Genomic DNA, 14,896 nt, shown 5'->3' with positions numbered 1-14,896 from the left:
ATACCTGATAGCACAGAAAATATTTAACAAGGGGCATTGTTGTTTCCCTGCGTGTGTGTGTTTGACGAGAAGTAACCGCTGACCCCCCAGGAGAGACGATTCTGGTGCAGAATTCCCGAGATTACTACAGGCATAGGTTTCTGCGGTTGTGCACTCCAAATCTCAGATGTGTTTACGGGCTGTACGACATTTCCGCCATTTGCTGGGACCTTCTTCATAACTTTAATACAATTCGCTTTGCTCTTTTTTTATGCGAACAACATTGTACCTTCTTGCCAAGTTGTAAGGGGCGCCAGAGTGGCGAGATGTTCACTACCTCGCCTGGTATCCAGGTGCTCGTGGGTTCGATCGCGACCTTGACGCCTGCTGTATATTTGGAGTTTGTATGTTCTTCGGTGGTCGCATGGATTTTTCTCTGGGTCTTCGGGTTTTTCCATCCTCATTCAAAAACGTGCGTTTAGAGTATTTGGCTGCTATAGATTTCCACCATTTAATTCAAGCCATTTCATTGACCTATAATTTGTGTCCTGGTCGCTTCTCAAATCGAGCTATATAGCTCAGTGGGCCTTACTTGATAAGTATATTGAAGTTCTTTCACACCGTACGTAGCCAACCGTGCTAATCAGAGGTAAAATGACAAAAAACTGTTTCAGTATCGGCGACCGAGAGGTGAGTAATATTTCCGTGTAGGTTTTCAGAGCTATGCAGTACGGCTCTAGCAGCAGCCGGAGAGAAACTTCGGATCTCAGCCGAACACAATTGCTGACCCACCCGTACTGGACATCAGTGAACAAGAGCTCATGGGATTACTCCGGTCTAAATAAAGATTCTGACTGTAAAGATTCTGAAATTGTGCGTTACAACTGGACAGCACAAGGAAGAGTTCACCGGCTTACACGCGTACCTGGAGAAGTAATACTCCAGCTGTTTCCGCAGAGCCTCCCGGAGCTCCTCCCCACACAGCACGGGCAGAGACTCCGCTTGCTCTCCCTGTCCTGCTGGTCACACAGAGAGTTTGCACACGCAAGGTTAAGCAGTCTCAACGCTGTTCCACAGCAGTGACAACAGAAACCACGTGTTCTCACCAACACCCAAGGTCATTTTCAGCCAATGAAAATGAGTAAAACTCTCTGCACACATGTTCCGCAGCTCAAGATGATTGCTCAAGACCAGTGGACAGGTGACACCGACGTTCAAGAATCACGTGGATCTCGTGATTTTCAGCCAATGAAAACTACCACGAACTAGGAGAGATGGGTGCAAGTGGAAACGCGTTAGATATGTATGTGTAAATTGACACCCTTCGATAAGAGATGTTCCACCTCAAGCAATTATTTAGGAAAAATATAATTAATAAGTAAATAAAAGATATTTAGAATGTGCAACATGTAATGACATCGTTACTCAAAAACACCCACAATACCCTGCAAGTCACGTAAAATGTATGGTTAGCAACCTGACCATTAATCATCATAGGATATAATTTGGCATTTTAGCTACACGACGATCTAACCCAAAATAAACGAGTCATGAATCGTAATATTGCTCGTGAAAGACTGCGTATAATATTTCCAGAGAAAATTGAAATATAAACATGTAAGAACCTCACAATTGTATTTAGATACTTCATAAATCAATTAATCAATAAAAATGCGATTACATTATACTTTGCCAAATAGGTTCTTGTTACTGAATACGTGTTAATGAAGCAAGGATGATGTATGATTGTGTTTACTGGAATTTAGTATGCAGCAAATATCATTCACAAAAACGAGCCAATAAGGTGAAAGTCAACACATAAAAGTGGCTGACTGCAAAAAGCCTCCTCTCAGTAACATTGTCTTATCTGCAATTGACAGACCCATGAAATGCCATTGTCTGTGACCATTTTTTGATCACTAAAAAGTCTGATGGTATTTGCTCGTCAGATTTAATCCGCGTAAACAAAAGCGCTTTGTCCTGCGTGCGATGTTCTCTGTTCTCAGCAGCATTGTGGCTTTCATAAGTGCAGTATTGCTGATACGGTCAACGTACGTTTCATGTCGCTTGGCAATGGCGTGCGTTGTGCGGTGCGTTAACAATCTGACAAACTGGCAGTACACGCATTCACGTGACACGTTACCGAAGGCCATGGAGATACAAGAATGGGAGTTAGAATCTATAAAATCCATGACGATTTCAATTTCCATACGGTGACAGCTCCTGCATTCGGAAATTAATTCCCGAGAGGGCAAATCACAAATAAGGTGGACGAATATACTCGACTGCATGAACAAAAAAAGGGGCTATTTTATACCTATGTGACTTTACCGAAAGAACCAAAGAGTATGGATTCCTGCAGTCACGAAAGCTTCAAATCAAGATTAAAAGGGGCTCAGTCGAGTGAACAGAATCAGTATTCATACTGGAGGAATCCGATGAGCTATGAAGCTCTTTTTCACAGATGCCCAGTAAACATTTGGTCATTGGACGCACAATGAGAGTGCCGGTTACAATAGGTACGATAAGAGGTAAAATTGAAATGGACAATTTGACATTTCTGGAGGGCAAACATCACTCTGTCTCCAACCTTCGGAACTGTGAACGTACAGAAATATGAAAAAATACCTCGTGGAAATGTTTTATTCGTTTAATATTTTTTTTTACTTTTCTGTTTACCCTATAACAAAAAAACTCAACACATCCACCAATAAGACCGTGGCCTTGAAAGCAAACGTAATAGTCAACATCCCCTACCTCTGTGTACTCTGAAAAAGGTCCATTTCCTTGAAAAGTCGCCTATTATATACTTTTCCTCTGAAGGTCACGGCGTTATTGATACACTTGTTGAGTCTATAACAGAGGTTTTTGGGTTAGATTGCATACATATAAACGTGTCGTTAAACCCGCCACCACCCGACAGCCAATTAGTAAGGTTTGTCGTGTAAACAAAATATGGCAATTAATTCGAGTGTAGTGACTGGGAATGTCACTGTGTGGTGCCGGACCTGCGAGGCCATGGCGGGATGTCTACTGTTGTGTGTACATCCCGGACACGGGGTGTAGTACCAGCCCTAGTGGGGGCTTGGGTGAGCGCTGGGTGAGCGTGGTGGCACCACACACAGCGTGCGGTGCGGGCTTCCGTTGAGAGAGCGAGAGAGTGTCAGCCAGCTAGGGTTACGTTGGGGGCATGATACTCTGGCTGACCTGGGGACATGTGACCGGAAGATACTGGAGGGGGTCCACTGGTGGAGGGGGCCAATGGGTGGTCACATGGTCCGAGAAGAACTCTCGAGAGCCTTCGGGCAAGGGAGAGAGAGATTGAGAAGGTGGGCGGGGCGAGAAGTGGAGCCAGCCCCAGCCCGGCCCAATATAAGGGGGGCCCTGTAAGGGGCTCGGGGTTCTTACTGTCGGAGAGGCAGGAGACCCACGTCAAACTTGAAGAAGCCTCCAGCCACGCGGTCCAGGACCCAGCTTGTGGTCCGGACCGGAATAGTGGAATCGTGTCTAGTTCCGCCGTAGTGTGGTTAGTTGGGTGGTCACCACCCGAGGGTGTGTTGTATCAATAGCCTGGAGTATGTTGTGCAAATAGTTTAATAAAACGTGTTGCTCCCTAAGACAACGTTGGACTCACTACACTAGCACAGCACACCGGTGTGTTGGAGAGTAAACCCATAACATTGTTGAGTCTGTCTGTGATTTGTGCTTGTAACATGACTGCCAAAGCAGCATCTCCGTGTAATTTGGTTAGACCTTAACAGTGCTGTTGAGGCGTGACCTATGAGCTTACCATCTCTGGCAACGTGCATGTGCGATTTAAATGAATCGGCCAGGGGTGAATCCACAGCACACTGCATGACATCCTTCACTTGGCCATTGGCACTGCTGCTGCCTGCAGGACGCACAGACGCACAGCTCAGGACAACAGCACAAGAACATCACAAGAAATACACCTTTCTGAAAATCCCGTCGCGCGCTTACAGACACGCTTCCGCGGCCGTCTGGACCGCTCTTTCTTCCGACATTAGGAAGCCACTGGAGCTAGGCACGTTTAAATCATCTAGATTGACAAACTAATTTCTTTACAACTGCTTTTTGTGTTTAGTTTGTTGTCCTTCCCCCGTACCTCCGATTAGCACGGTTGGCTACGTACGATGCAAAAGAAGTGCAACATACATACATGAATAAAACTACCATTGGGGTAAACGGCCATAGAGTGGGGGGGAGGCAGCAGTCCTCCCCCATGCCTTAGCTCTACGCGGGCCTCAAACAAGGCAATGGGGGTCTCTAGGGATAAGAACCTGGTGTCTGTGGGGCAAACATAACTTGTCGTCAGTACACAGCAGACAAGTCCTGGCGTCTAAGTGGCATATATCCCAGCATTAATTAGACAATTGTGAGAATGCTGTAAAATACTAAACAGTTTTACAAACAATCTTAGCCAGTCCTGCGTTATAAATAAGACAGACTGACTATACTACTCTAAGAAATGGCTAACAAAGGGTGCTGCACTGGAAAATGCCTTTCCCTTCTTTAATGGAAAATTGTATTTAAAAAAAGAACCGTAAAAAAAGGACTAATGGCAGTTTCTCATCTCTTCATTTGTAAAAGAACATTTGCTTAACATTTCTTTTAAAAGTTTCAATCACAGAAAACGGCAGATAATGTTTAATGTGATGTTCCACGCTTTAGGGGGTACACTAATGTGAAATGTAAATTCAGAAGCTCAATATATTCACTATAAAAGTACAAAAAAAGACCCCAAGAACTTTGTAATTCAAGGTCTTTTACGAAATTCTAAAATTTACATATTCAGACATCTTAAATTATTAATGGCTCCGACATCTTGGCAGGACGATACTGTACAGTAAATCCCCGTTTACCGCGCATTCACACCACACGTTTTAACTTTAACGCGTTTTTTCTTTTGCTTTATTGCTGGACATACACCGTACCCGCTATAACGCAAGTGTAGCGCGTGACGGACTACTCACGATAGTCTAGAGCATGACGGACAACTCGCTAAAACATGAGTGTAGTGCGTGACGGACTACTCATTATAGCGTGCGTGTAGTGCGTGACGGACTACTCGCTATAACGTGAGTCTGGAGCGTGACTGAGCAGCGTGGGTGTTGGGAGCGTTGTTCGGTGATGCTGAATCTGAGATAAAGATTGTGATTCCGATGCGCGCTGTGATACACGCCGTGCCTTCCCCATCCTCACTGTGTGTTCCTGCATCTTTGTGTGTGTCGCGTCATTTAGCTTTCCTCGTCTTTTTCATCCGCCATAGCTCTCCCCTCACACACTTCATATTTAAATCAATGACCGTCACACATAGCATATTTATAGAAATACTATATAAACACAACACATTTTAAACTAGACATGTAAAACAGTATACTGCACCGTAAAAAATAAAAACAATAATAAAATTACGGGCTGGAATGGCAGTTCCACCTTCACTGTTATTCCTTATGGGAAAATAACTCCCGCTTAGAGCGAATTTGCTTCACACGGCAATTTTCAGGAACGGAACCCCCGCGTTAAGCGAGGAATTGCTGTACAGTATTCCCTTGTTATTTACGAACTTGCTATCCGGATTTTGGCTATCCACGAATCGCGTCTGGAACTCCACACGACTACTGCATCGAGAGAGAGATAGAAGGAAAGTGATGAGAGAGGAGGTGATCAGAGAGGAAGTGATGAGAGGTAAAGTGATGAGAGAGAAATTGATGAGAGATAAAGTGATGAGAGGTTATGTGATGAGAGAGAAAGCGATGAGAGATAACGTGATGAGAGATGAAGTGATGAGAGAGAAAGTGATGAGAGATAATGTGATGAGAGAGAAAGTGATGACAGATAACGTGATGAGAGATAAAGTGATGAGAGGTAAAGTGATGAGAGGTAAAGTGATGAAAGAGAAAGTGATGAGAGATAACGTGATGATAGGTAAAGTGATGAGAGATACAGTGATGAGAGGTAAAGTGATGAGAGATAAAGTGATGAGAGATAAAGTGATGAGAGGTAAAGTGATGAGAGATAAAGTGATGAGAGATAAGGTGATGAGAGGTAAAGTGATGAGATAAAGTGATGAGAGATAACGTGATGAGAGGTAAAGTGATGAGAGATACAGTGATGAGAGATACAGTGATGAGAGATAAAGTGATGAGAGGTACATTTTTGAGAGGTACATTTCTGAGAGGTAAAGTGATGAGATAAAGGGATAAGAGAAATTATGAAAATAGAGTGATGTCAGACCATGTGATGCGTTACGATCATTTTCATGTATTTAATAGTTTTTTACGTATTTATTAAAGGTAAATCATAGGCCAACATCACTATCCGCAGAATTTTCTCTCCACGAGCATCTCCGCAACGTATTCCTCGCGAATAACGAGGGAAGCGTGCGCCGCAAATCATCTGATGCCCGCTCACCACCGTCCAGCCCGTTAACAGGGCTCTTTGAACTTTGATCGTTGGGTGCGTCCAGGCCATTGCCGGAGGGCTCACTTCCAGCTGTAGCTGGGCCAGCTGCTCCCGCTGGAGGGCTCTGCCAAGCCTTAGCACATGGGTTCAGGCCCGAAGGCAGGCAGCCATCCTGCAGAGATAAACAAACGAAGCACGATATAAAAAAAAACAAATTCAACGCCAGCACTCAAAACCCACGTGACTGTGTCTGCATCGGTTTAGACCGTGCAACCACAAATGCGTTATTGCATAATCCACACGGAGGGCGTGTGTCAGGGTAGGCAAATTCTGGTGCGACCGTGAACGTCGTGGCAGGAAAAGGACATTCCAGTTCCCTTCAACAGTGACATTTCTGTTGTCATGTTTTTACAAAGTCTTTTTTTTATCCCCATTAAGGTGAAAGAAACGGGAAGAATCACTGCTTAAAATAAAAACAAGGCAAATTACCAGCACTGTTTTTTGTTTACTCATTTGAATATTTTAAAAATAGATTTTTTTAATGAACAGGGATATGATTGAACTGTAAACACTTAAAAATGTAGGCATACGCATGAGACATTAATAACACATCGCACATTTCCACCACAATCACGTACACGGTGTCAAATACGGACGGCACAGACGTGACACGCGCACGCCGTGAAGTGACATCGGCTGTGGCACGATTACCACGGTTGGCTAAGTACGGTGCAATAGAAGTCCAACATACATACCTACACACAGCAGGAAACCCGATGCAAGATCACAAGCAACATGGGATGTCAGTGAGGCGAGGTATAAGTGAACAAAACGTTGCTTTTCCTTTAAATATGTATCTTCTAACTGGCGGTACTTCCGATGATAAACACTGTGACGTTTTTTCTGATATAATCACTGCGTTCCAACATGACCATTACGGATACAGGTTTCGAGGGTACACCATTCTCCTCATGAAATGCAAAAGTATCCCAATGGCCATGCGAACTCTCTCGTCGTACACTTCTGATTCGCCGATTCACAAACTTGCAGTGCACGTCCACAGGGCAAGAGGTAGGTAAAGAAAAAAGGCACTTTCCTTCACGAAAAATGGGGAAATGCGTGATACTGGTTTTTGTTTCATTTCTTTAGCGCTGCTTTTTGTGTTGAGTTCGTTGTCCTTCCCCCGAGCCGCACGGTTGGCTACGTACGGTGCAAAAGTTCACCGTACGTCAGCGCGTACACTTTGCGCATGTGGGGCTGGTAAAGAAGGAGGGCCGCTCTGGGTTTGGACCAAGGCTCGAGTCAATCCGATGCGATCGGATTGAGGTCAGACTGTACTCATTAAAATGCTGTCCTTGGAAGTTGAACGGCTGCAGTTGGTCAGGTTGCCGAATGCTATTCTCGCATCGGGCACCGAGCCGGTAAAAAAGAGAAATCTGGGCACCCAGTAACTAAACTTGCTTCTCGTTTGTGTTCATATTTACATTCTCAGCCTCGTCGCCCCTGGAGTGCACAAAACAATCTCGCGATCCTCATCCACCAGATATCCGTTGCCGACTGAAGGCTCTTGCCACCTCCATTGCTTGCAAGCATTACACAAAAATGACAATGTAACATTTGGCTATTTAGTTTTTACGAGCAAATCTCTGCTCTAAAAATGTTTTTTTTTTAATACGGCCCTGAATATTTGACAAAAGCCATGGCGATCAACACTTTTCACAAGCATTGAGAACGGCTATCGGGTAACGTGTGAGAGGTGGTGATTTTACAACGGTTTCAGCAGTACTTTATTTCTATTGTGTCAAATCTGGGGGCTCAGATTTGAGGTTTCCGCAGCTGTTTGTTGATTGATGGTCATGATGTCAGTGGCACACGGGAGGTCAGAAACCTCGGTGTTCAGTTTGACCAGTCATTATACTTTGAGGAACATATCTAAGGTGGTTAACATGTCCTTTTTCCACCTATGAAATATTGTCAGAATGCCGACTTGGAGAGACTGGTCCATGCTTTTGTATTATCCAGACTACTGCAACGCCTCACTGGTTGGGATACCGTGCAAAGTACTGGGCAGACTCCAGCTTTTATAGAATGCAGCTGCGAGAGTGCTTACACCATGTACATCATTACGTGAGGACATTACACCAGTTATCTAATCTCTTCATTGGCTACCAGTTAAATTCCGAGTGGATTTTAAGATACTGCTGTTAACCTATAAGGCTTTAAATGGGCTCATCCCACCTTACTTGCAGGAACTAATACATTCATATATTCCATGAATGTCCTTCTGATCTCCAACTGGTCAACACTCCCAGGTCGAGGTTGCACTGTTTTGGTGATCGGCTTTTTTAGCGTGGCACCCAAGCTATGGAACGCCTTGCCACTTGAAATCAGGCAATCAAAGTCGGTAAATATATTTAAGTCTTGATTTGAAGCTTTCGTGACTGCAAGGATTCATACTCTTAGTTTTTTCGGTAAAGTCACGTAGGTTAAAAGTTTTAAAATAAATTATTTTTTATTAATTTTAATTTCATTTTTTTACCTACGTGACTTTACCGAAAAAACTAAGAGTATATTTAAGTCTGCTTTTAAAACCCATTTCTTCAAAGTGGCCTTCCTCCTCTTCGGTTTGTTCAGTTGAGCCCTGGTTCTGTTTTTGTTTCCTGTTTTATCATGCATTGCGCACTGGGATCCCAGGATGGGATGTGCATTATACATTTGAATTGTTATTATTTGATTAAAAAGTTACATTTCAACTTTATTCAGGCGACGACTGCGTGGAAGACTTCGCCATCAGAGTTGTGCAAGTCGCACTCCTACAACCCGGCGTCCGGAGCCCGCAAAGGGCCACGCAGCGAATTAGCAGTGGGATTATAAGGAGATGGTGAATGTCCCCAGTGAGTACCGATGTAATGCTCGCAGATTGCGACACTGTACAAACCGCCCACGTAGCCTAGGTGGCTTATGTAGCAGCAGTAAGTATAAAGCAGCAGCCCACACAGCAGCACAAGCAGCAGCAGACCGTAAGGCAGTGGCACATTTTATAACGACAGAGGCAGCAAGAGTCCAGTTCGTTAAGCCTTGTCCGGCATCAAATTCACCTGATATTCCTCAGGCCTGGTGGGGCTTGGCATTAATGGAGAGCTAATGTCTGACCTGGATATATAGACCCAGAAAGTGATCCAGATGTGATTACTGTACATCAGAGAAGTAATCTTTCACATACAGCATGTGTCCTGGCCCCAAACCTTATTACTGTAGCTTGTAATGTGTATTGCTGACAACTGCCTTCTTAATTGTTATGGGTATCAGTCAAGTTGATGAGATTTCACCAAGCTGCAGCTGTATACATGTCGTCCATGCTTTTAAGATATGAACCAACAAGATCCCTCAGATCCTCTGTCTTTTAGTCGTCCCAAAGGCCAGGACCAACACCGACAGAGAAGCGGCTTTTAGTGTTTACGGTCCTCGCCTGTGGGACAGCCTGCCAGGGCATCTGAGGGCTTCAGAATCATTAAGCACTTTTAAAATGAATCTAAAATCTAACTTTTTTAAACTTGCTTAATTACGATTTCCTGAATGTGTTATTTCTATTATGTCATTGCTATAAATTTGTCACGTGATTTAATTTGGCCTACAATTTAACTTTTATTGTTCGTGCCTGTAAAGCACTATGTATTTGCACGAATAGTGCTATAGAAATAGACTTTGATTGATTGATTGAACTGTGGACAACGTGAAACAATACATGGATTGACACGGCAAGTCACACCCAAATAAATTACGGGGGCAGTTTCCCAACCTTTTCGATAATCTACCGACAGCAGCAGCAGCGCCGTTTCTCCGTCTCGTGACCCGACTCGGGATAAAATTGCTGAAAAAAATGAGGGGAGAGAAAATAATTCACCCTCCACTGCCCTTGAAGTGCCAATTGAACGTAACTCGCGAGTCATCGGCGCCCCCTCCGGCAGACCCGCAATGACAATACGCTCTTCAACAGTCGCGCGTCACAAAACGCCGAGCCGCACGGGGCTTTCACGGGCACGTGTTTAAGTCTGCAGCGTAGCCCTGCGTCGCCACGTACCAACGCGACCCTTCGCACTGCGGCGCACAGAGTCTGGATGGCGGCAAGTGGCCGGGTCCATGGAGCCCCCCCCCAACCCCCGCTGCTTGGACTCGGATCGAGGCCAATCGGCGCGATCCTGCGACCGGCGAGGCCAACTCCACATTCCTGTGGGCTCGTTCAGGCAGCACATTCTTGAGCCGGCATAATAGAAGTGCATCCCGCAGGGAGCAGCCTGCAATAGAATGAGAAATCCCTAAAAATAAGAAGCTCGTACTTTTAATTTTGAATTTGAATTCGCGTTGCATTGACTTTCTTTTTGCAGTGGCCAACTTGCAAAATATGATGTCGACCTATGAAACTGTACAGAGGGATACACTGGTATAATTCCCATTCAGACATCACCAACTGATATTATTTCCACATGTTATCATAAATACCGAAGTAAAAAAAAATAAGTTGCCGAAAACGAAAATTGTTCTACATGGTGCAAGTTGCGTTTTATTTACACCAATCCGACGGGGGGGGGGGTAATGTATTTTAAAGCCCCAGGTTTTTAACACTTCTGTACGGTATTCCTCTATTTATCCACAAATCTCACCCCGAGACCTAAGACTCTTCCTCGGGAGGATCTTTCAAGTGTGAGATAATTGACCAGCAGCTCCCTATCAAGTGTGCAAGGAAACTGGAGCAAGCCAGAAAAACGCGGGGGGGGGGGGGGCCTGTGGATTACTCACAAAGGTGCTGCGTATCTTTATTTAGTCACCACTGGATAAGCCCATCAGGTTGGGAGTCTTAGCACATGGAAGATTATTTGCATGATCCAACAACCTTGCCTGCAAAAAACCACGCCAGACCAAATTGTACGTTCCACTAGTAATTCAATTCATTTAAGTATTTGTGAGATCTGAATTGAAGTATCGATTTAAATGTTAAGATCGAGCTTCCTACCGATATCCCACGCCGAAAGCTTTTTCGAAGGCGGTGTACAGTAACGTCGTGATTGGTTGCCGAAAACATGTGTCCTTCTAGCCGCTGGGCGGCCGCTGAGGCTTGTACGAGCATTCTCCATGAATAATTCAGACCTCAGAGGAAAGCAATAAAACCCAAGCAGACAGTTCCACTGGCCTTTAATGGGTGCGTCCAAAATGTCACCTCGACCGGTTGCGCTCATCACACGAGGACGATCAGCACAAGCACAGGCTGCGTTCGCATGATGGTCGACATCCAACAAGTTACGTAACCTTCTTTTCACTCGACAGCGGTCGATCCTCCAAAATCGAAGGTGAACGATTAAAAAGGGGCAGATGTTAATATTGCACGATTCCGTAAACAAACAAAAAAACCACATGCAACTGATGGTGTTTCAACACCGAGAACAATTCCAGAAAAGGTTTTAAGGGCCACGTCCAAACGTGTCATGTGCGACTTTTCCAAATAAAATAAAAACATGATCGACAAGATGGGCAGAGCTGTCAAAAATCCAAATCCTGGTCGATATTCGGAAGCCACTGGAGCTATGCACGTTAAATCCAGATTGAAAGCACATTTCTTGAGAGCTTTTTGTGTTTAGTTTGTTGTCCTTTCCCTGCACCTCCGATTAGCACAGTTGGCTAAGTACGGTGCGAGAGAAGTTAAATTGAAAGCTTTAAGTCAAGATTTAAATTTACATACTTACATTTACATACATACAAATCAACCCGTCATCATCCCACTCAAGTCAACAACAACATGTTCTCAGGTTGTACTGGGTATTGCCTGGCATGACGTCCGAAGTTTCGCTCCGCTTGCTGAAAGAGGCTCCCAGCACGCGGAGCGAAACGTCGGACGTTGGGCCAAAAGCCACGCAGTACAACGGGAAAACGCATCTGGTAGCCGTGGTGATAACACGGGGACCACTCCGTTCGCATTCAATGGCAGTTGTGGCTACAACAAGTGACATTCCTCACCGTAAGAAAGTGATATTTATTTTTCTTATAATCATTTTCTATCGTCATTAAAGACACCCAGAATACCCGTCACTCGTGCTCCATACCGGGCTCTTGTTTATTAATTGCTATGTTTTTAAAGAACCCAAACATTTCAAAGGGAGGGGAAAGACAGCAGGTAGCGTGTAACAAGTTAGGGCGTAATGCCACCCTCATAATTAGGGAACGAACGAGGGGCGTCCGGGCTCGCTGTCCTACCGCGGTGGGGGTAACGATCTGGGAGCGGTGAATTTAACGGGGAGGGGAAGCAAGCGGGAGAAAGGGGAGGCGGTGGAAATAATGTAACCAAACACAACCAGAAATATAATAACATAAATACCATTTCCAAGTTTGGCATTGTTTGTTTGCTCCCTGGCGCAACTTGTTACCGCGTGTTAACGAAGGTGGCGTAGCATCCAGAGTCCATCACTTCTCCCCGTCCCCCATTCTACCGGCTGTTCATGCCGGAGTTCGGCAAGAACGGGGACCATGTGCCCTCGTACTCCCTCGCCTTCCCTTTTAACTTGTGACTCAGATGTTCCATTCCTGCCAGAGAGAGGAGAGTTATATGCCAAAGTCTTTCTAGTTTGGCCAGGGTGGTTTTCCTTGCCACAATATAGGAGGTCTGAAGCCGAGCGAGCTGGTGCTTTGACGCTTCTTTTGGTTTTTAAGCACCACAGAGTCAAACTAAACAAAAAACGAAATATATTTGTATGTTACCTGGTAAGGTCCACTGAGCTATGTAGCTCTTTTACTGGTAGGAACCACTTGGTTCCTCCAGCCCACAGGGGATTATTGTGTCCGTCCGTCGTGCATCCAAAAATGGGAGGGGTCGGGCTGGGTGGGGAGGGGCTGGGTGGGGAGGGGCTGGGTGGGGAAGGGCTGGGTGGGAAGGGGAGGGGAGGGTGGGGAGGGGCTGGGTGGGGAGGGTGGGGCTGGGTGTGGGTGGGAGGGGTGGGGCTGGGTGGGAAGGGGCTGGTCACCCCGTGGTGCCCTTATAAAACTCAACGTTTAACCTACTCACGCCGGCTTGTGCCCGCCCTCACAGTCGGGCATATTTGCGGAATACACCATTAACCCTGGCCATTGACCGAGCAACCCAACGTTCCTACCAGCTCCCTCCGCAGGAATGTTTCAGAAGCGACCTGGCCACAAATGATAGCTCAACGAAGTGGCTGATCATGTGTAAATGAATAGCAGCCGAATACTCTAAATGCATGCTTCTGAATGTGGAGGCTGAAAACCGGAGGACCCATAAAAAAAATCCACGCGACCACGGGGAGAACATGCAAATTCCAAATATATAGGCGTCAGGGTCAGGGTTAAACCCACAACCTCCTGTATACCAGGCGAGGGAGTTAACATCTTGCCACCATGGCAACCACAAAGTGACATTTCAAAACATACGAAGAACACGCGCCAACATTAACGTGGGGCCTCAACAAGAACTATTCGCAACGTCTTCCTCTTCAGTTAAAAGATTAACAAGAAGTCATTCCTGTTGTATATCTTTCCGTGTAATTCTCAGTTTCTCCATAGAAAATGTTTCCATTGCTTAGGAATCATACGCGACGTACTTCCCCAGCATTAATGGGCCTCGCAAAACATGGCGTTGTGACAACAGCAACTGTAAAATGTTACAAGAGTGGCCCGAACACAAACCTAACACCAACATTCACAAAGAAGAGCCACTGTGTGTGACGATGACAATGATGACCACGTTGCACACAGCGCACCTGGCCTGTCTCTCTCTGTGCGTGAGTGTCCCTCTCGGTGTGTTTCTCTCTCTCCTGCCCTCGATATGGTGTTGTCCCTCGTTTGTTCCCCTCGTTTTCTAACGAGCAGGATGTCGCACGAGCACTGCCACCGTTGCGTTGGTTCGTTTACATTGACATGCTCATCTCTCACGATGCAATGACCACCTCCCCAGCTCTCGAACCCCCCCCCCCCCCATCTCGGTACCCATCTTTGGATTTCCCACCCTCTTGCCCGATGCGGCAACCCCCCTCCCCACCTCTCAGCTCTATATATAAGGACTTGTTTCAGCAGCCTGTTTCTCTCTCCCACCTGAAGACGATTGCTTGTGTGGCGATCGAAACGTCGTGATCCATTATTTTTTCTACCTACGTGACTTTACCGAAAGAAGCAAAGAGTAATTCTAGATTTGAAGCTTTCGTGACTGCAAGGATTCATACTCTTAGTTTTTTCGGTAAAGTCACGTAGGTAACCTACGTGACTTTACCGAAAAAACTAAAAGCAAAGAGTATGGATTGCTGTAGTCACGAAAGCTTCAAATCAAGAGTAAATCACTCTATTTTTGTAACCGCTGATTAAACTACTCAAAACGCCTTGTGCGAAGGCGATCTATAAATATAAAATAAGAAAACCAGCAGAGAAATTAGGATCGACGAATAAAACAAGTTTTACTGCATGGGCTACTTTCTTTTCCCCATAAAAAAATGTA

The 14,896-nt window shown here is 45.3% G+C and overlaps 1 protein-coding gene across 6 annotated transcripts in view; it reads right to left on the bottom strand.

The window, feature by feature from the left end:
- Positions 1-14,896, bottom strand: part of LOC133345853 (la-related protein 4-like) — an 81,963-nt gene that overhangs the window by 24,249 nt on the left and 42,818 nt on the right. For 3 of the 6 annotated variants that reach the window (XM_061556884.1, XM_061556887.1, XM_061556886.1), the window contains exons 2-4: positions 6,415-6,577; positions 3,770-3,871; positions 905-998 (exon numbers count right to left, since the gene is read on the bottom strand). In XM_061556884.1, coding sequence (XP_061412868.1) covers positions 905-998; positions 3,770-3,871; positions 6,415-6,577 — 359 coding nt within the window. The remainder of the gene's footprint in view (positions 1-904; positions 999-3,769; positions 3,872-6,414; positions 6,578-14,896) is intronic. The other 3 variants (XM_061556889.1, XM_061556888.1, XM_061556885.1) reach the window with 3 other exon arrangements.

The sequence above is a fragment of the Lethenteron reissneri genome, chromosome 23 (assembly GCF_015708825.2).
Source record: "Lethenteron reissneri isolate LAM-NWPU_2019-01 chromosome 23, ASM1570882v1, whole genome shotgun sequence".
NCBI lineage: Eukaryota > Metazoa > Chordata > Hyperoartia > Petromyzontiformes > Petromyzontidae > Lethenteron > Lethenteron reissneri.
The sequence above is the reverse complement of the archived record's forward strand: the minus strand, read 5'-3'. Positions and strand labels throughout refer to the sequence as shown.